Here is a 25141-nt window from a genome sequence, read left to right as displayed (position 1 = left end):
CATTTTCAATGGCTGAAACATTACAGTGGCTGTGATTGGCTGAGCGGCGTTCGTCAGCCAATCCCAGCCTCCGTAGTTCCGGGGGGAACACACCACCCCCCTGAGGTCAGGCAGAGGTCCCATCTTCCTATCCTGGATTATTTAAATGAGAATTCACATAAGCGCTTTCCACTAGCGGCGTATACTACGTGTTTCCTTACTTCTCTCTTCTGGTGACAGCAGCCAGGCAACCAAACTATTTATACCAGCGGTAGATTCCGCATGTCTCTTTTCCTCCCCTTCTGGTGTCAGCAGCCAGCCGCCCATACTATTGTTCTTATCTATCAGCGGTGGACTCCGCATAGATTTTTTCTAATAGCTATTGCATTCATCAATAATTTGATTGCTAATATTTTGCATAGAGGTTTCTTTATGTGGATTCTCATTTAAATAATCCACTAAACAGGTCTACATCTTACCTGGGTTTTCATTCACATTGGACATTTCTTGTTGATTCTCAATAGCTATATGACAGGTTCTCTGTCTCTTCATATTTATCTATGAGTAGTTCCTTACACGGCTTCAAAGCTGGTTCTGGAAGAAGGTCCAAGTAGTAACCGAAACGTTGAACTGAACTTGAAGTTGTAGTAAAATTCACCATTTTTTCACACATATTGGAGTGCCTGGTGCTAATTTTTCATAAAACGGACTTGGACCCTACCTGAGCACCAAAACTATTACAGAAGTGCCGTGATACTCTTACCTTAGATCAGGACCCTGGGCTGGCCATTTCATTGTTTCAATATTTTCTGTTTCAATTAACTGTTTTACCTGTTTTGCTGTGTGACAGGGGCCATTGTCCTGCATGAAAATTGCTGGCTGATTGAGTGATGAACTGAAGTAAGGAACCATGTGTTGTTGAAGAAGGTTCTGATACACACTTGCATTCATTCTGCCATGTAGCTGTATGAGAAGTCCAACTCCTGTTGCGGACAAAATTCCCCAAACCATGACAATTCCTTTACCACTTTTCACTGACTTCTTAACACACTATGGGTTCAGTCTTTTTCCAGTTTGTCGATGATCATAATGTTTCCCATCAGGCCCAAATAAATTAAACTTGATTTCATCACAAAAATGAGCTGTGGACCACTCCTATGTCCTAACAACATACTCCTCACCAAAGGTGAGTCTAGCCTTTTGATTCTTCCTGCTAATGAGAGGTTTGGTCACTGCACAGTGGGCTTTCAGTCCAAATGCTCTTAAACGTCGTGACACTGTATAACAAGACAGATCTTTACCCTGCTCAGTGCTGAACTGCTGAGCAAAAAGCATTAAAATATACTCCTTTATTAACATAAGCCTAAAAAGAGCAATGTTAATTACTCTAGTACAATAGGTCATACTCATAAAGCCATCACTATCTGTAGTGAACACACCATGGCAACTCAAATCAGCCAGTTAGAGGACAAACCCAGCAGGGGGTCCTGTTTAGTGATGGCCACAAGAGAAACAAACACAAGAAAAAAACTAAACAAACAAAACCAAAAAGCGATGTTGCTGTGAGCAAAGGACAGTGGTCCAATTGACAAAAAAACACAACAAAAGAAATAATACCTAAAAAAACAAAATCAATGTGCATTCATCTTCCTGACAATGGTCAGACATACAAATATGTTAGTACACAATAGATTTTTAGGTATAAGAAAAGGAATGGTCTCACCCAGTCCCTTTTCATGTGAGGTCATGCAGTCTCTTGATCCCAATCAGTAGAGTCGTCCGCCATATACTGACCCTGCCACTCCATGGGTTCAAAACAAAAAAGAAGATAACTGCTGCCCCAAACTTCCGTCCTCACAAGGACGGACCACAACTAGGTCTCAAGCTGGACCCCTATGCTGACCCTGATGACATCCCGACATCCCGACATCCCGACGCGTTTCGTCACTCAGACTCCTCAGGGGACATAATAATTGTCAGTCAGGTCCTTATTGCTAGCCCTCACCAAACCATAGTGTCAGAGATTCTGGCGTGGCCAAAACTGGGGTCATTTAAACACATGAGTCATAACATTGCTCCAATCGGGAGGTGCAGCTCACCTGATGTTTATTCAGTAAAGATAGTATGGATCCTGCCATGTGGGTTTGGTTCAACAAGTGTGGTTGTGCTTCCTGAACGATGTCACGTGCGTTCCACAAAGGTAACGCCCATGACATCCGGGAGTGCCGATCCAATCAACACTTCAAAGAATGTGCCAATCATTCCCATTCCTTCCAGCGTGCGTTTCACCTATAGAGGTAAAAACCATGATCGGAGGTGCACATCCGGAGATCCCCCCCGTCACTTCCGGCCGGTCACATTGATCACCCCAGATGGGGAAACAGATCCTGTACGTACCGGCACTGGAGAGGAGGAACTTCCCGTTACCTCGGGCCATGTGACCGGAAGTGCGCGTTAGAGCTACAGCGCGCATCACTTCCTACCCTGCGTGTCAATCATGAGTGTGGGGAAAGCCATCACATGCACACCGGAAACAGGGGGGAACCTTTATTTCAGAGGGGCGCATGTTTTTTCGTCCCCCATAGACTCAGATTACAGATCCCACGCAAGGGAAAATGCATCAGAGAGCGGGGACGCACGCTCTAGATAGAGCGAGCATATCCTCCAGTCTTCCGGGTCCTAATTTACATAGCCCGACAGAGGAAGGTGCAACGATAACCAAAGACACACGCTGCTGTCACTCAATGTATTGTCATCAAAACATCAAACCACATATATGGGTGAGAATAAAGTACGACAAAGATGTGACAGAGGTGGGAAGAGAAAAACCACTTCCCTCCAGGTGTATCCCAAGTGGGGGGGTTTGCATTTAATATAAATACTACTCAGTAGTTGAGTCCTAAATATAACGGAATGTGCTCCCGAATAGCGAAACCCCTCCCTCAGCCTGGGCTCCAAAAAGGATAACGCCATCAGCATGTGTCTGGTATAGCACCATTAATCCGGTCCCAGTGCATAAACCTCGGACTGATAAGAAGGACACCTTTCAGTGACTCAATCCAATGAACAAGCACATCAACCACACAAGTTTGAAGGACAAGTCAAACCCCTCAAGGCTACTTAGGTCCACACAGTGTTATTCTATACCACAATCAAACGTGGCCGCACCTAATGACGGTACGCATGTATAGTTAGTGGTACATGACTCTAGGACATAACATTATGCCATGACCAAATGGTAAGTTAAGATGGGCAAACATGATAATTTATCCCCAATTCCCATTTGGTAGGCACTGAAGGGGTATGAGGGTAATATAGATAGCAGGGAAACACCATCCACAGGGGACTAAATAAAACTATTGAAAAGTAACTGCTCGTTCAGACCCCTGGGGGAAAGAGTTTCTAGTTGAAAAATCCACCTTGTCTCTCTTTGCAGGATGAGTCTATCCCAATCCCCTCCTCTTTTGGGTCTCAAGACCTTGTCAATTCCGATAAACCTCAAAACACGTACATCACCACCATGTTTTTCGGTGACGTGTCTGGCCACTGCAGTGTCCCTACGATGTTCAACATCACCGAGATGTTCACCTATCCTCCGTCTGAACTCACGGATAGTTTTCCCAATATATTCGAGGCCACAGACACAGTCAATCTTGTAAATGACCCCCTGTGTACGGCAGTTGATAAAGTGCCGGATTACGTATTCTCTGGAGGTTACATTACTTCTAAAAGTCCTAGTAGTCTGAATGACAGGACAGGCAATACAACCTGAACATTTGAAACATCCCTTGACTCCTCTTGTCAGCCAATTGTCATCAATTGAGCGCACAAAGTGGCTATGGACCAACCGGTCTGAAAGGGATTTCCCTCTCCTGTATGTAATCTGTGGTCTCTTTGGGAGAAAGGGACACAAATCCCTGTCCATTTGTAGGATGGACCAATGTTTACCCAGTATGTGGCGTACACTCCCCGCGCCATTATCAAAGGTAGTTATAAATCTTGTTATTCCATCCTGGGTCTCCATTTTCTTTTTAGGGATCAAAAGTTCAGTTCTTGGTCTCTCCTTAGCCACCTCGTAAGCTCTCTTTATGATAGTCTTGGGGTACCCCCTCTCCTGAAATTTGGCTCCCAGGTCACCTGCCTGCGCCTGGGAGTCTCCCTCTTTGGAACAATTTCTTCTAATCCGAAGAAACTGTCCCTTTGGTATGCCCCTCTTTAGATGCTTCGGATGACTGCTGTCCCACCGAAGTAGGGAATTAGAAGCTGTCGGCTTATAGTAGGTGCAAGTCTGTAAATTTCCTACCGCATCTTTCCGAATCAATACATCCAAGAAGGGGAGGGAGCTACCCTCCTCAAAAACCGATGTAAATTTCAGACCAATATCGTTCATATCTAGGCCCGCTACATAGTTAGATAAATCATCCCTTGCACCATTCCACACCACCAGGATATCATCTATGTAGCGGGCCAAGATTTCGAAATGTTGTGTAACCTCCTCTGTCTCATGTATAAAAATCCTCGTCTCCTCCCACCAGCCCAGGAGCAAGTTGGCATATGATGGGGCACAGGGGCTCCCCATCGCAGTGCCCCTGAGCTGGTGGTAGAAACGGCCATCGAAGAGGAAAACATTCTTGGTCAAACAAAAATTGAGGAGTTTCAAAACAAAGTCGCTATGTTGTTGATATTGAATGCCTCTTGTCGAGAGAAAATATCTCACCGCCTCCATCCCTTTTTCATGCGGGATGGAGGAATAGAGAGCCTCAACATCAATACTTGCGAGAGTAGCGTTAGGTTGAACAGTGATACCTTCCAATTTGCGTAGAAGGTCTGGTGTGTCCTGAACATGAGATTGCAAGGCCAAAACAAAAGGCCTCAGGATTTTATGGAGGTAGATTCCACAATTCTGGGTGAGGCTATTAATCCCCGAAACAATCGGTCTCCCTCTCAGGGGGACCAGCCCCTTGTGGATTTTAGGGAGACAATGGAAGGTTGCCATGACAGGATTTTTTTGGAACAGAAACTCATATTCCGACCTGTCAATGACTCCCAATGACAACCCCTCATCTAGAATTATTTTCAGCTCTTCCATATAGGTCTTGGTGGGGTTCCCTGGAAGAACCTCATAAGCATCCCTGTTACTCAATAATCCAAAACAGAGATCAACATATTTGTCCGTATCCATGACGACCACATTGCCACCCTTATCCGAGGGTTTTATGACAATGTGCTCGTCGCCCTCCAAATTTCTCAGGGCCTGGATCTCCAAACTGTCCAAGTTATATTTAGAGAAGGTATCAGTCACAGAAAGACTCCTAAGTTCATTCGTTACCAACTGCTCAAAAATGTATATTGCTGATAAATCACCAACAACCGGTGGAGTCTTGGAACTTTTATTTTTGAGCTTAGTAAAGGGGCCTAAACCCTTCAAATTAGGGTCTTCATCCTCCAAACTGTTCAAGAGTCTTACATCCGGAAGTAGATCCTGCGGGATGTCCAGATCTTGACAGACCCTGGCATCCTGCCTGAGAAAATGCTTCCTCCACCTCAACTTTCTGAGAAACAAATTGAGGTCTTTAATAGACTCAAACAGATCAAAATTGGAGGTTGGCACAAACGATAACCCCCTTTTTAGAAGATCAATTTCTGTTGGACTGAGTACCTTCTTGGACAGATTAATAATCTCTATGTTGGGTGTCATTTGCCCCTGTGGAATTGCCGGTTTCTGAGAAAATGGGGTTCAAACGGGTGAGTGGGGGATGTAAAATCCACCCTTTCCCCTGATTTATAGCCACCCCTACCTCTACCTCTGCCTTTGTTTTTATTTTTTCTGGACTTTCTGAAGCCCTCGGTATCCGAAGTTTCAGTATCCGTGGAGGATGGTACTGTGGGAGGGATATCTGGGCCTGGTTGATTGTTAAAAACCTGATATGCCCGGTTATCTTTAAAGTCCAAGATATCCCTATTGTACTGTTTATGTTTTCTTTCCTTTAGGTGATATTGGAACCTTTCCAGGCTATCCTGTAGCTTCTTTTCTTTATTAGTAAAATCTGGCTCACCAGAATACTTCTTAGTGACTTCTATAGATTCCTTAAGTTTAGTATTCAACTGAGAGAGAGTGGCCTGCTCTTCCTCCAGCATAATCTGCATAAGCCTTAGAGAGCTATTAGTGGCCTCCTTCTCCCAGTTGGTAACAAAGAAAGCACTTTACTGTGGCCCAACCGATAATTGGATTCTAAGGCCCTTGGGACAATTCCAGCCTTAATATAACTTTCCAGGGACTGAACCTCCCACCATGAGGCAATCTGATCCCTATACACCTGGGTTAATTCGTTAAAGGCTGCCCCATAGGAAGGTATATATTTTTTCTGTGTGAGCTCTTTATCTGAAAAGACATTTCTAGCCTTGACTAACCATTCATCAGTATTTAGACCAGTAGATAGGAACCCTGCCATCATCAAATGTAAATCAGCAATCCCAATTAGTAAAGTGTGCAAAAAGCATTAAAATATACTCCTTTATTAACATAAGCCTAAAAAGAGCAATGTTAATTACTCTAGTACAATAGGTCATACTCATAAAGCCATCACAATCTGTGGTGAACACACCATGGCCACTCAAATCAGCCAGTTAGAGGACAAACCCAGCAGGGGGTCCTGTTTAGTGATGGCCACAAGAGAAACAAACACAAGAAAAAAAAAAAAACTAAACAAACAAAACCAAAAAGTGATGTTGCTGTGAGCAAAGGACAGTGGTCCAATTGACAAAAAAACACAACAAAAGAAATAATACCTAAAAAAACAAAATCAATGTGCATTCATCTTCCTGACAATGGTCAGACATACAAATATGTTAGTACACAATAGATTTTTAGGTATAAGAAAAGGAATGGTCTCACCCAGTCCCTTTTCATGTGAGGTCATGCAGTCTCTTGATCCCAATCAGTAGAGTCGTCCGCCATATACTGACCCTGCCACTCCATGGGTTCAAAACAAAAAAGAAGATAACTGCTGCCCCAAACTTCCGTCCTCACAAGGACGGACCACAACTAGGTCTCAAGCTGGACCCCTATGCTGACCCTGATGACATCCCGACATCCCGACGCGTTTTGTCACTCAGACTCCTCAGGGGACATAATAATTGTCAGTCAGGTCCTTATTGCCAGCCCTCACCAAACCATAGTGTCAGAGATTCTGGCGTGGCCAAAACTGGGGTCATTTAAACACATGAGTCATAACATTGCTCCAATCGGGAGGTGCAGCTCACCTGATGTTTATTTAGTAAAGATAGTATGGATCCTGCCATGTGGGTTTGGTTCAACAAGTGTGGTTGTGCTTCCTGAACGATGTCACGTGCGTTCCACAAAGGTAACGCCCATGACATCCGGTAGTGCCGATCCAATCAACACTTCAAAGAATGTGCCAATCATTCCCATTCCTTCCAGCGTGCGTTTCACCTATAGAGGTAAAAACCATGATCGGAGGTGCACATCCGGAGATCCCCCCCGTCACTTCCGGCCGGTCACATTGATCACCCCAGATGGGGAAACAGATCCTGTACGTACCGGCACTGGAGAGGAGGAACTTCCCGTTACCTCGGGCCATGTGACCGGAAGTGCGCGTTAGAGCTACAGCGCGCATCACTTCCTACCCTGCGTGTCAATCATGAGTGTGGGGAAAGCCATCACATGCACACCGGAAACAGGGGGGAACCTTTATTTCAGAGGGGCGCATGTTTTTTCGTCCCCCATAGACTCAGATTACAGATCCCACGCAAGGGAAAATGCATCAGAGAACGGGGACGCACGCTCTAGATAGAGCGAGCATATCCTCCAGTCTTCCGGGTCCTAATTTACATAGCCCGACAGAGGAAGGTGCAACGATAACCAAAGACACACGCTGCTGTCACTCAATGTATTGTCATCAAAACATCAAACCACATATATGGGTGAGAATAAAGTACGACAAAGATGTGACAGAGGTGGGAAGAGAAAAACCACTTCCCTCCAGGTGTATCCCAAGTGGGGAGGGTTTGCATTTAATATAAATACTACTCAGTAGTTGAGTCCTAAATATAACGGAATGTGCTCCCGAATAGCGAAACCCCTCCCTCAGCCTGGGCTCCAAAAAGGATAACGCCATCAGCATGTGTCTGGTATAGCACCATTAATCCGGTCCCAGTGCATAAACCTCGGACTGATAAGAAGGACACCTTTCAGTGACTCAATCCAATGAACAAGCACATCAACCACACAAGTTTGAAGGACAAGTCAAACCCCTCAAGGCTACTTAGGTCCACACAGTGTTATTCTATACCACAATCAAACGTGGCCGCACCTAATGATGGTACGCACGTATAGTTAGTGGTACATGACTCTAGGACATAACATCATGCCATGACCAAATGGTAAGTTAAGATGGGCAAACATGATAATTTATCCCCAATTCCCATTTGATAGGCACTGAAGGGGTATGAGGGTAATATAGATAGCAGGGAAACACCATCCACAGGGGACTAAATAAAACTATTGAAAAGTAACTGCTTGTTCAGACCCCTGGGGGAAAGAGTTTCTAGTTGAAAAATCCACCTTGTCTCTCTTTGCAGGATGAGTCTATCCCAATCCCCTCCTCTTTTGGGTCTCAAGACCTTGTCAATTCCGATAAACCTCAAAACACGTACATCACCGCCATGTTTTTGGTGACGTGCCTGGCCACTGCAGTGTCCCTACGATGTTCAACATCACCGAGATGTTCACCTATCCTCCGTCTGAACTCACGGATAGTTTTCCCAATATATTCGAGGCCACAGACACAGTCAATCTTGTAAATGACCCCCTGTGTACGGCAGTTGATAAAGTGCCGGATTACGTATTCTCTGGAGGTTACATTACTTCTAAAAGTCCTAATAGTCTGAATGACAGGACAGGCAATACAACCTGAACATTTAAAACATCCCTTGACTCCTCTTGTCAGCCAATTGTCATCAATTGAGCGCACAAAGTGGCTATGGACCAACTGGTCTGAAAGGGATTTCCCTCTCATGTATGTAATCTGTGGTCTCTTTGGGAGAAAGGGACACAAATCATGCGGCGTACACTCCCCGCGCCATTATCAAAGGTAGTTATAAATCTTGTTATTCCATCCTGGGTCTCCATTTTCTTTTTAGGGATCAAAAGTTCAGTTCTTGGTCTCTCCTTAGCCACCTCATAAGCTCTCTTTATGATAGTCTTGGGCTACCCCCTCTCCTGAAATTTGGCTCCCAGGTCACCTGCCTGCGCCTGGAAGTCTCCCTCTTTGGAACAATTTCTTCTAATCCGAAGAAACTGTCCCTTTGGTATGCCCCTCTTTAGATGCTTCGGATGACTGCTGTCCCACCGAAGTAGGGAATTAGAAGCTGTCGGCTTATAGTAGGTGCAAGTCTGTAAATTTTCTACCGCATCTTTCCGAATCAATACATCCAAGAAGGGGAGGGAGCTACCCTCCTCAAAAACCGATGTAAATTTCAGACCAATATCGTTCATATCTAGGCCCACTACATAGTTAGATAAATCATCCCTTGCATCCCAGTGCTGAACTGCTGATAAATTCCAGCAGCAGTGTTGAAATAATTACAAATGGAGAGCCTCTGAATTATCCTGTCATTTTTTGCATTTGTCTTTCGAGGGTGAGGGACTTGAAAGAGTTTGTGATGTTAAAAGATGCAATATTCTCAAAATCACAGACATAGAATGACCAACTTCTCTTGCTATGCCTGATAGGGTCACTTTTTTGGACAACCTGCTGCTGAAGGGTTTCAATCCCTTTGGAACGGCACACCATTTTTGCAAAGTCAGTGCAAACTGGAAAGTTAAGCTGGGTTCACACTAAACGACAGCGACAACGACGTCGCTGTTACGTCACCATTTTCGGTGACGTAACAGCGACCTTGTAAGTCGCTGTTATGATCGCTGCTTAGCTGTCAAACACAGCAGAAGCAGCGATCATAAGGTCGCTGTGCTACATGTTCAGAGAGCAGGGAGCCGCGCTTAGCGCTGGCTCCTTGCTCTCCTGCAGCACACATCGGGTTAATTAACCCGATGTGTGCTGCAGCTACATGTCACAGTTCAGAGAGCAGGGAGCCGCGCTTAGCGCTGGCTCCTTGCTCTCCTGCAGCACACATCGGGTTAATTAACCCGATGTGTGCTGCAGCTACATGTCACAGTGCAGAGAGCAGGGAGCTGCGCGCACTGCTTAGCGCTGGCTCCTTGCTCTCCTTGCTACAGTATACATCGGGTTAATTACCCGATGCATACTGCAGCCACATGTCACAGTGCAGGAGCCGGCACTGGCAGCAAGAGCGGAGGCTGGTAACCAGCGTAAACATCGGGTAACCAGGGAAAGGTCTTCCCTTGGTTACCCGATGTTTACGCTGGTTACAGCTTACCGCAGCTGCCAGTGCCGGCTCCTGATCGCTTCATTTCGTCGCTCTCTCGCTGTCACACACAGCGATGTGTGTGTCACAGCGGGAGAGTGACGACCAAAAAATGAAGCTGGACATTCAGCAACGACCGGCGACCTCACAGCAGGGGCCAGGTCGTTGCTGGATGTCACACACAGCGACAGCGACGGGACGTCGCTGCAACGTCACAGAAAATGGTGACGTAGCAGCAACGTCGTTGTCGCTGTGTGTGACACCAGCTTTAGGCTGCCAGTTACATAGAGTTTGTCAGATAATTAAGGAAATTAGCACCAGGTTCCAGATAAACACCAATAACTTGCAGTTATCTGAAAGTGTTCTCTAATTTTGATTTTTCATTTATCTCATTTACATTTTTATTATGGGCTTTAGAATAAATACAATATCTGAAATAAACTCAAAATACTGCGAGTTTACTCATGTTTGGATATAATCACATAGGACTACACAATGATCTTAACATTTAGGAAATTGTGTGTTGTTCTCTAATTTTGATCTCCAGTTTTGATCTTTGATATATAGCCTATCTCAGAAGGTTTAGTGTTTGCCCTATTAAACACATTATTTTTGGTATTTTGTAAGCCCAGTGCTTTTTGTAATTATTTTTAATCATGATGAGTGTTTTGCTTAATACCATGTATATAATTGAATAAAATTTTTTTAATATTATTAGTGATCCTGGTTGTGCAACATACTCTTTCATTCTTTCATGTACATCATTCGGTATGGATTATATGTGTTTTTTATGCTTTTCTGCTGCATAAATGCATGTGTGTCTTTTATCTGTGGATTTTACGCATCTTATGCAAGTCTATGGGAAAAATCTGCACAGAAAATTAAGCACTCCCACAAGAGAAATTGACATACTGTGGCTTGGAAAAATGCACTGAAGGGGAGATTACACAACATAAAAAAGAAGCACAGAGGACATGAGATTTCTATTCATCACATCCCTTTACATGTACTGTAAAATGTTGTGTTTTGGATGCAGTGAAAATACGCTGTGTCCAGAATTCGAGTAACACTCAACATGGCAACATTTAAGGTTTAATTGTTTCATACTTGAGAACGATCATTTAGTCAGAGACCTGAAGAGCTTTGATATTTTCCCTTCATACATTCTTATTTATTTACACTTTTTATTGTGTTTTATTTCTCTACAGAAGTAGATGTTCCTGTTCGTTTATCTATTGAAGAAGAAGGGTAAGTGTAAAGGATGAAAGGCTGAAAAGTTTCAATGATTGCTTTCTTACTACACCAATCCTTCTTCTTTCCCTCTTCCTTAATCTTCCTTTGTCTTTCATCCTTTTCTCTCTTTAATGTTTTCCCCCTTTTCTCTAACTCTTTCATCCTTTTTCACTTTGTCTTTTTTTCTCCCTTTCTCTTTTGAATTCTCTGCCCACTTCTCTTCTAATCCATTTTCTCTTCATTTCTCTTTCCTTTTATTTTCCATCTATTCATTTCTCATCTCCTACTCTATCAGTTACTAAAACTACTTTTAAAAATAAAAAGTGGGATGACCCTTCTTTGCTTCTTTCACAGTATTCCATATTCTAGTAAACTTGTCTTTTCTGGTGACAAACCTTATGGTTACTGCATTGGGTGACTTTACTAGTTGATATCCTACCTCTGAAACGTATAATATGTTGTACATTTCCATATCCTCTTTGCCTTCATATAAGAGAATGGCAGGTCTGTATTGAGCAGAGAAATGCTATTTAGAATTAGTATTATATTTGATATTTTGGTATCCTAGCTCATAACTAACACTGACCTACAAATCCGTACATAATCTTTGTCCTCTGTATATCTTCAAACTAACCTCCTAATATCTTCCAGTAATCTCTGGTGCTCCCAAGACCTCCCTCTCTCATCCACACTTATTCAGTTCTCATGGAATTGTCTCCAGGACTTCTCCCAAGCACTCCCCTTCATCTTGATTTCTGTGCCCCAAAACGTCTGATTATCTGCCACATTCAGAACCTTCAGATGGAACTTAAAACACATCTCTTCTAAAAAGCTTACAACCTGCAAAGACCTGTCACCTCACCACCACCGGAGCTGCCGCAAACCCCCAACCTACTGTCTCCTTCAGCCTCATCCTATAGAATATAATCACGCAAGGGCAGTGCCCCACTGTATCAGTCTGTAATTGTTAGTTTGTTTACTGTTAATTATATCTGTGTTTTGTATGTAACCCTTTTTCACATACAAGATCATGGAATAAATAGTGCTCAATAAATAATAATAATTATAATAATACTTATTTTCAAATCTTGCTGTTCTTTCCACAATTTCACTTACTTTGTCCAAATTAAGTCAAACATATTCTCTATAGTAGCACAACCATGCATTATATTTCATTCTTACAGAACCTTCATAGACATAAAGATAAAGGGCATCCAACACTTTGATGCTACTCATCCTTCAGTGAATAATCCATCACCCTTTAAGGAGATTTTAACAAATCCATTTGGCCATCAGTCAACAAAAAAGAAGAAAAAGAAGAAAAGACGGACAAAGAAGGTTCTGATTAACCCATCTGCTCAGCAAGTGGAAGCCAAATTGAGTGAAAATAACGATCAGGTGGAGGTCATCAAGAAAGGTTAGTTTCTTCAGGTCATGAGGTTTTCCCCTCGGGGCCACCTATGAAATGTGACACATGGGCCAACTGACTTACTTAGCTAAAGTGGTGGTGATGTACCAAATCAGGAGTCTGATTTGCTTGTTTATCCTTGACCACTGTTAAATTATTCAGTAGCTCAGTCCAGTTAGCATCCAACCTTTTCAATGAGGAAAAAATATTATTTGATATTTTGTCAACTTTATCATTATTGGTCATGCATCTACTTTAAAATGTAACTAATTAGCAAAATGTTCCAAACTTGTTGGAGAAGGTCTTCTTTATAGTTAAACTTACATGCAGTATTACACAAGATGGTAATTACTAGATATTTGCTTCATCAGAGATACCTGTGATACTTCAGCTGGTCTAATGAGATGTCATTTAGACATCTGGATGTGTAGAAGCAGAATGTGATGTATGGGTTTCAGATCTGATAGTTTTATTTACCTATCAAAATGCCCAAGTCTCGGATCTGATGATGGAGTATGTGATATAGAGCATTGTATGTGTACAAAAACTATTCTAGAGTGTAGCACAGGGTAGCATAGTGCAAGCAGAGTATGGTATACACAAGAAGACTGCCAAGCACATACCACCAGCTTCAGTAACGTTTATTAAACTTACTAGGTATGGGTTCAGCCTTATGATGTTTTTAATGACTGGTTGGAAGTTTGATGTTAGAAAGAAAAAATTCCAACGCTGTCCAATAAAAATACTCCACTTTATTAGAAAATTCTTAAAATCCAGCATAACAGCTCATGATATAGCTCTCTGTGAGAACTACGCGTTTCGACACTAGGTCTTAGTCATGTTCTGCATGACTAGCAAAACATGACTAAAGCTGGGTTCACACATAGCGACAGCGACAACGACGTCGCTGTTACGTCACCATTTTCTGTGACGTAACAGCAACCTTGTATGTTGCTGTTATGATCGCTGCTTAGCTGTCAAACACAGCGACGCAGCAGCGATCATAACGTCTCTACATGTGCAGAGAGCAGGGAGCCGCGCACACTGCTTAGCGCTGGCTCCCTGCTCTCCTAGCTACAGTATACATCGGGTTAATTACCCGATGTGTACTGCAGCTACATGTGCAGAGAGTAGGGAGCTGCGCACACTGCTTAGCGCTGGCTCCCTGCACTCCTAGCTACAGTACACATCGGGTTAATTAACCCGATGTGTACTGCAGCTACATGTGCAGAGAGCAGGGAGCCAGCACTGGCAGCGTGAGAGCGGCGGAGGCTGGTAACGAAGGTAAATATCGGGTAACCACCTTGGTTACCCGATGTTTACCCTGGTTACAGCTTACCGCAGCTGCCAGATGCCGGCTCCTGCTCTCTGCTCGCTTCATTTCGTCGCTCTCTCGCTGTCACACACAGCGATCTGTGCGTCACTGCGGGAGAGCAACAATAAAAAAATGAACCAGGGCTGTGTGTAACGAGCAGCGATCTCACAGCAGGGGCCAGATCGCTGCTCAGTGTCACACACAGCGAGATCGCTAATGAGGTCACTGCTGTGTCACAAAAACCGTGACTCAGCAGCGATCTCAGCAGTGATCTCGCTGTGTGTGAAGCACCCCTAAGACCTAGCGGCGAAACGCGTAGTTCTCACTGAGATCTATATCATGAGCTGTTATGCTGGATTTTAAGAATTTTCTAATAAAGTGGAGTATTTTTATTGGACAGCACTGGAATTTTTTCTTTCTAACTTTCTATTTGGTGGCCAGACCATTTTGTGCGCAGGACATTTATATCTAACAGCAATCAGCTGATCGGTGAGCTGGACTTCTTTCCTTTTTTGAAGTTTGATGTTTTCCTTCTTACATTCTGCACTTTGGTTTAGACTTTTTATTGTGTTTTTCTTGACAGAATTGGATGTTCCAGTTCTTTTATCTACTGAAGAAAAAGGGTAAGAGTGAAAGATTAGTGCTTTATTCATCACATTTCTTTTCCTTCTATTTTTTTCTTCCACCTCCTCTTTTTATATCTTCTTTTTTGTGTTCCCTTTTCTCTCCTCTTGACTTCTCTGATATTCATTTCTGTTCTCTTTTTCTCTGTTTAACTCTCTTCCCTCTGTTATTTTCCTTTTTATTCCCTTTTCCAATTTTCTTTTTCTCATCTCCTTTCCTATAGTCTCTTCTTCCATTTTCTTTTCTTCAAACTTCTTTTCACTTTTTCTTTTCTTCTCTTTTGTGGGGATAGATTTGAATGACTTTTGTAGTCAATTTGTGTTGAACATTTCTAGCTGTTCTTTGGCTTCCACACAAGAGAAATGACTTGCTTGTATTTTTATAGAGAAGTGCTGTTGGAAATTAGTATTATATTTGAAATATCTGTAACTGTTAATACATATTCTCACCACTACTCTTGTCTCTTTACCTGCACTGACACTGACCAAATAAATGTAAACCTGACTTGTAGAAAATAAAATCACAACCATTCTTTATTTTGTACCTTTTATAGGGTCTTTATAGACATAAAGAAAAAGGAGAGCCAATCCTGCAACACTGCTAGTAATCCAAAGGAGAAAACGTCAATCTCAAAGGAAACTTTAATAAGCCCACCGGGTCCTGTGCCAGCAAAAAAGAAGAAAAAGAAGAAGAAAAGAAAAACAAAGGAAGTTGATCTGGAACCACCTGATGAGCAAGTGGAGGACATCAAGGACCCATCTTCTAAGACAGGTTAGTGTCTTCCAGTGATGGCATTTTGCCTTTGGTACCAATTTGTTTATTCAGTGGTGGCAAAGTGCTATATCTAGGGTCTGATCTAATATTCCTTATCCACAGTTTTCATCCCCAGAACCATTTAATAGTTAACTGAGCTTAGTCCACTTCTCAACCCATCATGGTGATGTACAGCCAGATTTACTCTTACTGGTCAAAGATTAAAGTTTATATCATTATTGGGCTATGGACGAAGTCCTACATTGGTATAAAAAAGCCAAAACAGAAGGAAATACCAATCCAAAATGGAAATATTTTGAGAGATCCTAGTAATACATAATTAGATATCTCAATAATGCTAAAAGATATCTGAGAAATCGTAAAGATTATGATATGTTGTATGGCAATGGAACTCAACCACTTCAAAGAGATATTAACTATGGGCTTTAAAAAACAAGTTGATCCCCTAATTGAATAAAACAGAATTAGGGTTCTGATAATGAGTTATTTATGCATAGGACAGCCAATGATTATATAGGTTTGATGTTCCTACATTTAGACCTTTATATCCCACAAATCCTTGATCCTGTTACTATTTACTATTCACACTCTTCCATAGAATGCAATATTTTTTTAAGCTTCTGTAGCAGGCTAATATCAAAAGACTAAAATTTAATGTATTAAATATTTCTTTACAGTATGGCTGAATATGTTTAAAGGGGTTCCTAGAGGTAAGTTAACTTTTACATCCTTATTGTTGTCAAAAGTCTCAGATTAAAATAAGTCCTCTAATGGTGAGTAGCACTTTACCATGTTGTAGTGGTGCATCGTTGCAGATCTAAAATTTAATAAAGATGAACTGTCAGATACACAATCTGTACACCAGCATTTTGTAACCAGTCTGGTGGAAGTGCCAACGGGAATTCAAATCACTCACTGAACATAGAATACTAAGTTTTAAAAAAAATGAAGATGATGTTAAAAAGCATAGCTTTAATGGCAGCCATCGATTTTTGGAGAAATGTTTTCTTTTTAGCCTTTTGTGTCTAGTCATCTGAAGAGGCTAAAATTGAGCTCAGAATGAATTTGCTTATCTCTAGTGGGCAAGCCCGGCTTATTACTCACTGTCAACAATTGTGGTTATTAGAGTCCACCCTTTGGATGCCCACATTTAATATTTGGGAATCGTGCCTCATTGCCCTTTCCCAGTTCTGCCTTAGTTCTGGACTACAGAGCCCCAGAAGTAAGCAGACTATGAGCAGCAAAGTGACTATAGCTCTGCGTTTTGCAACCATGCTCTATTTATAATAGTTACAGGTATGCTATAATAGATATAGTCATCAATGTATCGCTTCTCACTGACTGAAGAAATCTGATAGAGAACAAGTTGAAGTTGAGGTTAAAAACTGCATCGGGATAATGAAGGAACATGGATCACAGCTAATAATTATATCTTTCTTCCTTACAGGCCTTTTCTTATTTCTTGCGATGTGTTACTATTTTGGTAAGTTTATGAGTTCACCAACAATATTGTGTCTTTGTGTTTAGTCGATCATTTCTTCTGATCACTAGATTCTGCGTGATTGTATTGATAATTACTGAAGATTCTAACATTGACCCCTACATTGAACTGTACTATCAAGGATTTTGAAGTTATCCCTCTTTTTCTTGTCTTTCAGCAGTACATATTTTAAGTCAGTATATAATTGGACATTGTGCGGTACTTTCCCTTAGACACAGTAGTCCAGGATATTATTTTTACGAGTGTCTGATGGCTATATATCGTCAAAGGGTTTTGTACAACATTTGAGCTTAATGGTCCAAATTATTGAATTGAGTTGCTTTATCATATAATAATCAGGATGACTTTTTTATTTTTTGCAGAAACATCTTTTTTTACAGTGACTGGTGTTATATTTTACGGATTGCATCGCTTTTTTACTTACATTAAAACTTTGCAGTAAGTATTGCAGTAAAATTTTTGCAATGTTCATTGTTTTGGCTCCTTAAATTGCGGGATTTTAAATTATTACACTATAGAATGGTGGAACATACTGTATACATTTACAGTATATTCATATGGATGTATACTTAGAAATATTCTTGTGGGACAGGGCGATAGACAATCTGTGATGTTCTCCACCAGTTTGCCTATTTTCATCATATTATTAGTCTCTAGTTTACATAAACGGAGGAAAAAAGCTCTCAAAACAAACCTCCGTGCTGCAACGTATCCCACTGCGCAGCTGTACAGAGAATATGGCTATAAGGCCCCTTCATCATAAAAAGTATATATTTTTTAACATATTCATGACCTTTATATAGTGTCATCCACTGTTTTAGGTTATGTTCACACATCTTTTATTGTGTTTTTGGTGCGTTTTTGAGGTCTATGAGATTTCTATTTTGCTGTCCATCTTTTTTGGCTGCACTTTGGCTGTGTTTTTGAAGATGCAGCCAAGATGCAGCAAGTCAATTCTTTTTGCGTTTTAGCCAACGTTTTTGAGCCTTTCCAGTTAATAGATATTACTTCAAAAACGCATTTGGCAAAACACGGTAAAAATGCGACAAAAACGCGTAAAAAATGCATGCGTTTTTTGATGCATTTTTGCCATGGGTGTCTTTTTTGGGGCCAAAAACCCTGCATCATTGTGTTTAGAAAAGATGCAGTGTGAGAACATAGCCTAACTCCATACTTTGTTTTTTTTGCAGTAGATTATGTTTACCGGGCTAACAATGGTCTTTATTCCTCAGTAGGGTGGAGTCAGACGCTCCTCATTTATGAAGATGTGCATGCTTCGTCATGAATCTGGAGCTTCTGATAAGCAGTGTGGTCCTCTGTGCGCCACCCCAGAAATCTTACATGAGTCCCTGACTGGAGTAAGATTTGTGGCTTAAGTGTTGCCACAGTTCATCATGAATTAAAAGAGCTGTGGCATCACGCCCTTGCTCCCCCCATTTTGGCATAGCTGGGAGAAACTAGTGTGAAAATGCGAAATGTTGGAAAACTTTTGAGCAACTCTGAATTGTGCCAAAATGTTTCAATTTTGTAGAGCAATTTAGGCCAGAATTCCAGCAAAATTGTGGAGATGAATTAGGGTCTTAAGGCCACGTCACACTAAGCAACATCGCTAGCAACATCGCTGCTGAGGCACGACTTCCTAGCGATGTTGCTGTGTGTGACATCCAGCAACAACCTGGCCCCTGCTGTGAGGTCGCTGATTGTTGCTGAATGTGCTGGACCATTTTTTAGTTGTTGCTCTTCCGCTGTGAAGCACACATCGCTGTGTGTGACAGCGAGAGAGCAACAACTGAATGTGCAGTGATCAGGGAGCCGGCTTCTGCGGACGCTGGTAACCACGGTAAACATCGGGTAACCAAGAAGCCCTTTCCTTGGTTACCCGATATTTACCTTCGTTACGAGCGTCCGCCGCTCACACGCTGTCAGTGCTGGCTGCCTGCTCCCTGCACAAATAGCCAGACTACACATTGGGTAATTAACCCGATGTGTACTCTGGCTAGGAGTGCAGGGAGCCAGCGCTAAGCGGTGTGCGCTGGTAACCAAGGTAAATATCGGGTTGGTTACCCGATATTTACCTTAGTTACCAAGAGCAGCATCGCTCCCACGGGTCGCTGCTGGCTGGGGGCTGGTCACTGGTTGCTGGTGAGATCTGCCTGTGTGACAGCTCACCAGCAACCTGTGTAGCGACGCTCCAGCGATCCCTGCCAGGTCAGGTTGCTGGTGGGATCGCTGGAGCATCGCTTAGTGTGACGGTACCTTAAATGTCTAAATCTGGAGCTTTTCATGGCTGAGAAAACAGCAGTGACATTATGTGCATGGTTCCAGAGCAGGACAACAGCTCATATTCTTTTTTACTCTTTTTTTAGAGATCTCTACAAATACTGTGAAATGATCTACAAATTCCGCAAAGTCACTCTCTTTCCAAAGAAGGGTAGAAGAGCCTTAACAACTGTCTAAGAAGCAGAGCAACTCTACAGTTTCGTGCCTTTGTATTTTTTCCAAACTCTTGAACCATGAAAGATTTCCTATTGACTCTTTGGTCATGATGAGCAAAAAACATCTAACATAACCATATGTAACTGGGTTTAGCATTATGTACACCCATGGTCAGATACTGACAGCTTGGGACCCCTGTGTGTAGGAGGAGGTCGAGTTGCCCCCACTCCTACTGATTATGGTTCTGTATAATTGTATTTTATGCTAAGCTTTAAGGCCGCTTTACATGCTGCAATCTCGCTAGCGAAATCGCTAGCGTGCGTACACGCCCCCATCATTTGTGTGTCACGGGCAAATCGCTGCCTGTGGTGCACAAAATCGCGTGGACCCGTCACACTACTTGCCTGCCTAGCGACGTCGCTGTGACCGGCGAACCGCCTCTTTTCTAAGGGGGCGGTTCGTTCGGCATCACAGCAATGTCACTAAGCGGCCACCCAATCAAAGCGGAGGGCCGGAGATGAGCAGGACAAACATCCCGCCCACCTCCTGACTTCCTCATTGCGGGCGGCCGCAGGTAAGGTGAGGTTCCTCGTTCCTGCGGTGTCACACATAGCGATGTGTGCTGCCGCAGGAACGACGAACAACATCGTACTTGCAGCAGCAACAACGATAATTAGGAATAGGGGGGGCATATCACCGATTAGCGATTTTGCACGTTTTTGCGACAATTCAAAATCGCTCATAGGTGTCACACGCAACGACATCGCTAACGCGGACGGATGTGCGTCACAAATTCCGTGGCCCCAATGACATCGCTTTAGCGATGTCGTAGCGTGTTAAGCGGCCTTTATTATACAGTCCTGCTTATGATTATTGGCACCCATGAAGTTTAAGTACATAATGTGGAATCTCTCCTGAAATAAAATGAATCAAGTGAAACAGCTTTTTCTATAGAGCACTCGTGTTAAATACTAAAAAGCAAATGATAAACAACAATTTTAAACAAAAAACAATGGGAGGGAAAAATAGAAAAACCTAAAGCTGCTGTGACACTGGTATTGGCACCCTATGGAAACACAGGAGCTGTCTGAGGACATCAGAACTGCTATTATTAGCAACACAAGACATCCAAAGGGTATAAGGCCATCCCCAAAGACCTTGGTATTCCAGTTTAAACAGTGCGCAATGTTATTAAGACATTTACCAAGCATGGAACCGTCAAGAATGTCCCTCGACGTGGGGGAATAACGAGTAAAATTTACAAGAGATGTCTTCGAAAGTTGGTGCGAATGGTGTAAAAAAACACCATATCAAACATTCAAAGACCTGTAGGTCAACCTGGAACAGTCTGGGGTCATGGTTTTAACAAGTTCCATACGCCGCACATTAAACCAACAAGAGCTTTAAGGGCAAAGGCCAAGGAGGAAACCATTGCTGAAGAAAAGACATAAAAAGGAATAACTGATCTTTGCCAAAGAGTACTTTGGACAAACCATAATCCTTCTGGGAAAATGTTCTGTCTACAGATGAAACAAAAATACACTTTTTTGGCAATGCAAAACGACAGTTTGTTTACAGACGGCGTAATGAAACTTATAAGGAAAAGAATACACTACCAACAGTTAAGCATGGTGGAGGATCCATAATGCTGTGGGGTTGTTTTTCTGCGTCTGGTACTGGAGGACTTGCCTGTATCACAGGAATCATGAAATCAGAGAATTATCAAGGGATTTTAGAGCAAAATGTCCTATGCAGTATAAGAAAATTTCATTTGAGTTGAAGATCATGGTTCTTCAAGCAAGACAGTAACCCGAAGCACAGATTCAGAAGTACACAGGAAAGGTTGAAAAAGACCGAGTATTAATTAGGGGGTCTTTATTGCTGCACATGCTGTTTATTTGGTTTCTTCTTTGAAATTGCCACATGTAATTTGACAATGTTTTATTGTTGTATTACTGTAGACCACTAATTAAAAAATCCTGAGGATATAACTTTGATACATTTCCATTTATTTCTGAAGATATTGTACATGAAAAAAATGAAGGGGTGCCAATAATGGTGAGCAGCACTGTATGTGCTGAGTGGCGCTTCTGCGACAGGGTGTGGTTCCCCGACATAGCAGTGCCAACTGTGTGTTTATATGGTATTACTGCATTATAATTGTATATGTATGTAAAGTGTAATTTGTTAGTTAACATAGATATGTGATAGAATATGCATGGCTTAGAATAAGATATAGTGTGAGGTTATTATAGGATATAATACAAGATATAGAGTTTGTTAGTAATAGGAAGAGTGAAATGCAGGTACTAGCAAGCACAGTTAGATATTTTGGTAACCAAGGAAACTTACAATAAGGTGGGAGCAATGACAAAGCAGTGGTTAGCCAGACAGGCCAGCAAGAGAGTCAGTTCTCCCAAGTGTTGATGAAGCAAGGACCAAGTCTGTACTAGAGTCCATTATGGAACCAAAAGGTACCCTCCATGTGGTCTGGAGTCTACGGCTTACCTCCTGATGGGCTTAAGATTGTCCAGGGACCAGTTGGGCTTTGGAGAGGAGTGTATCGCCGGCGGACCCATATACAGGTCTAGTGACTAGAAAGCTGTCCAAGGGCTCTGTAATTGGAATAGAAGAAACCACGGAAAGCAATAATCATGAGAAGCAGGAGTCTAGACTCAGCTACTTCAAGGCTAATACCCAGGGTGAGGGCGAGAGCAGGAAAAGTACCCGAAAGTAAGGTGGTGGCAAAACAGGAACGTAATAAGGAAGTGGCCATATCTATTCAGAAGATTGAAAGTCAAATAAAACGTTTGTTGTTGTGTTGCAAAGAATCTCTCAGTGTAATGTATTGCCCTGCTATGTCTACAATGGTGACCAGCATTGGGGTGCTGGACGCACCCCAGAAGACCCAAGTAAGTGTTGCATTCCCTGGCTGGGGTAGAGAACATACACAAGTTCAGTCTAGTAAAGTGTAGCAGAGCCCTGCCAGCCATCCCCCGACTCCACCCGACATGTGCATGAAATGTGTTTGGGCACCTCTCCTTTTATGGTGACCAAGGTACAGATTATATACTGTGTGTTATATATATACACACACAGTGGGTGAAATAAGTATTAAATACGTTATCAATTTTCATTAGTAGACCTATTTCTACAGGTGCTATTGACATGAATATCTCATCGGATGTTAGTAGCAACCCATCCAATTCACACAGTCAAAGAAATCACACCATAGATGTCTATAAATTATGTCCTTCATGGTATAATGTCTCCCATCCTAGGTCTATTTCTGGTATTATGTGCCGCATCCTGGGCCTCTTCCTGGTATAAGGTTCTGTTCTTCTCCAACACATTAAGGGAAAATAAAGTTTTTTCTTACCTTCAACCAAAAGGGTTCTTTCTCTATAGCTGGCACAGGAACTGACAGCTGACTGCGGCGTGCATGCTGTGGTGCATGACGTCACTGCAATGCGTCGCCAGTCACTGGCATGCCAACATCAGCTGTCGGCCTCTGATCGACCGACATGTACTTCAACAGAAGGAGCCATTGGGTCCCCTGCATCACAATACATTTTAGCTGGATGCACACCCACCTGAAATAGTCGCTGTTGTCACCAGGCTCCCTCTACCTCTTGGCCCAGTGCAGCTGGACCAAGGATAGGTTCACCAATTTATGACAGGTATACAAAACCTGGGTAACTATGCACCCCTCTCCATGCTAAACCTTTAGGTATGCCTCTGTATAGTGTTCTCCATTAATATTATATGTTATGGCCTCCATTTCAATAATATAGAGCTATTAAAAGCATCTGTGTGGTTTGTATGTGTTTTAGGCTGTGCACACTTTGTTTTTTTTCATGCGTTTCCGCAGCATTTTCAACTGCAGCGTTTTAATGCAAAAATGCATACGTTTTGATTTTCAAGGAAAGTCTATGGGAAATTGTGATTTCTTGTGCGCACAATGCTGTTAAAAACACAGCGTTTTTGATGCTGAACATTTGTCAAAATCTCTGTGTTTAAAAAAGCAGCATGTCAATTGTTTTTGCCATTTTGGCTGCGTTTTGCTAACATTAGAGTCAATGAGAAGTTTCAAAACGCAACCTAAATCAAAATCCTAGTGTTTTACATGCTTTTTTGATGCTGAATGCATGCTTTTTTGACAAAATAAACGCATGCGTTTTTGACATTATATTAAGGGCATGATATGTCCCTTTACACACACACACACACACACACAGTCCGACAATTAAATTAATGAAAAAAAATAAATTAATGTAATGTTATACATAAATATTAGAACACAGTTATCAATTTAATAAAATTAGCTATTTTGTGCATGATTTTAATCATATTTGTAATAATTTTTTTCTTTTTTTTCATAGTGTTTGAATGTTTAAACTTTATTTAGTAGTGCATTTGTATTCAAAACGCATCTGACTTTAAGGAATGAAAAAGCATGTAAATCGCGGTAAAAACGCAGCCAAAACGCAGTAAAAACACAAGCGTAATTTTAGCATTTTTGTGGTCAAAACCAAATTTGACAAAGACAATTTCTGCCAGAGGATGCGTTTTGAAATGCAACTAAGGCTGGTTTCACACTACGTCTTTTTAACATCCGTTGAAAACGTTATTTTAGCGGAAGTACGGATCCAGTGCAAATGCGTTTTAATTTCAATGCATTTGCAATGGACTCGCGTCCACCTGCGTTCACCTGCGTTTGCGTGCGTTATAGTGCGGATCCGGTGACTTGCAGTTTTTTAACATGTTTCAAAAACGCTACTTGTAGCGTTTTTGAGCTGCGTCAAAATACTGCAAGTCACCGGATCCGCACTATAACGCACGCGAACGCAGGTGAACGCTGGCGTGCTGATAGACAGGATCCTGCTTTTGTACTGAGCATGCCCAGAAAGTACTGAGCATGCCCAGAACCAGTCTCGCGTGATCTGTCTATCTCTCCTCCTCCCTCCCTCACCCTCTCTCTCTCTATCTGTCTTTCCCCCTTCCTCCCTCCCTCCCTCTCCCCCACCTGAGAGCTGCGGACACTCGTAACCAAGGTAAATATCGCGTAACCACTTCTCTTAGTTACCCGATGTTTACGTTGGTTACGCGTGCAGGCAGCCCTGCTCCTAGCAGCTGCAGACACTCGTAACCAAGATAAATATCGGGTATCCAAGGCCGATGTTTACCTTGGTTACCAGCGTCTGCAGCTGTCAGAAGCCTCCTCCCAGTCTAGCTCCCCTCACTCCTGATCACATGACTCCAATGCCCGCCCCTAAACATCCAGTGCAGGATCCTGCAAAATAACATATGCGTTTGCATACGTTATTTGCTGTAAAAGCAGGATCCGTACTTCCGCTAAAAAAACGTTTTCAACGGATGTTAAAAAGACGTAGTGTGAAACTAGCCTAACTCAACATAGCCTTAAAGTTCTAGGGTGTAGCATGCATTAATTTTGGTGTTTTAT

General features: G+C 42.3%; 1 protein-coding gene across 1 annotated transcript in view; it reads left to right on the top strand.

Annotated features, from left to right (window-relative positions):
• Window positions 1-23418, top strand: part of LOC142291385 (uncharacterized) — an 86241-nt gene extending 62823 nt beyond the window's left edge. Inside the window, exons 6-13 of the mRNA XM_075335860.1 lie at window positions 11595-11634; window positions 12804-13036; window positions 14926-14965; window positions 15520-15737; window positions 16418-16450; window positions 17188-17223; window positions 17604-17679; window positions 19608-23418. Coding sequence (XP_075191975.1) covers window positions 11595-11634; window positions 12804-13036; window positions 14926-14965; window positions 15520-15737; window positions 16418-16450; window positions 17188-17223; window positions 17604-17679; window positions 19608-19698 — 767 coding nt within the window. The 3' untranslated portion in view covers window positions 19699-23418. The remainder of the gene's footprint in view (window positions 1-11594; window positions 11635-12803; window positions 13037-14925; window positions 14966-15519; window positions 15738-16417; window positions 16451-17187; window positions 17224-17603; window positions 17680-19607) is intronic.
• Window positions 23419-25141: the final 1723 nt, after the last annotated feature.

This window comes from Anomaloglossus baeobatrachus, chromosome 1, assembly GCF_048569485.1.
Source record: "Anomaloglossus baeobatrachus isolate aAnoBae1 chromosome 1, aAnoBae1.hap1, whole genome shotgun sequence".
Taxonomy (NCBI): Eukaryota; Metazoa; Chordata; class Amphibia; order Anura; family Aromobatidae; genus Anomaloglossus; species Anomaloglossus baeobatrachus.
The sequence above is the reverse complement of the archived record's forward strand: the minus strand, read 5'-3'. Positions and strand labels throughout refer to the sequence as shown.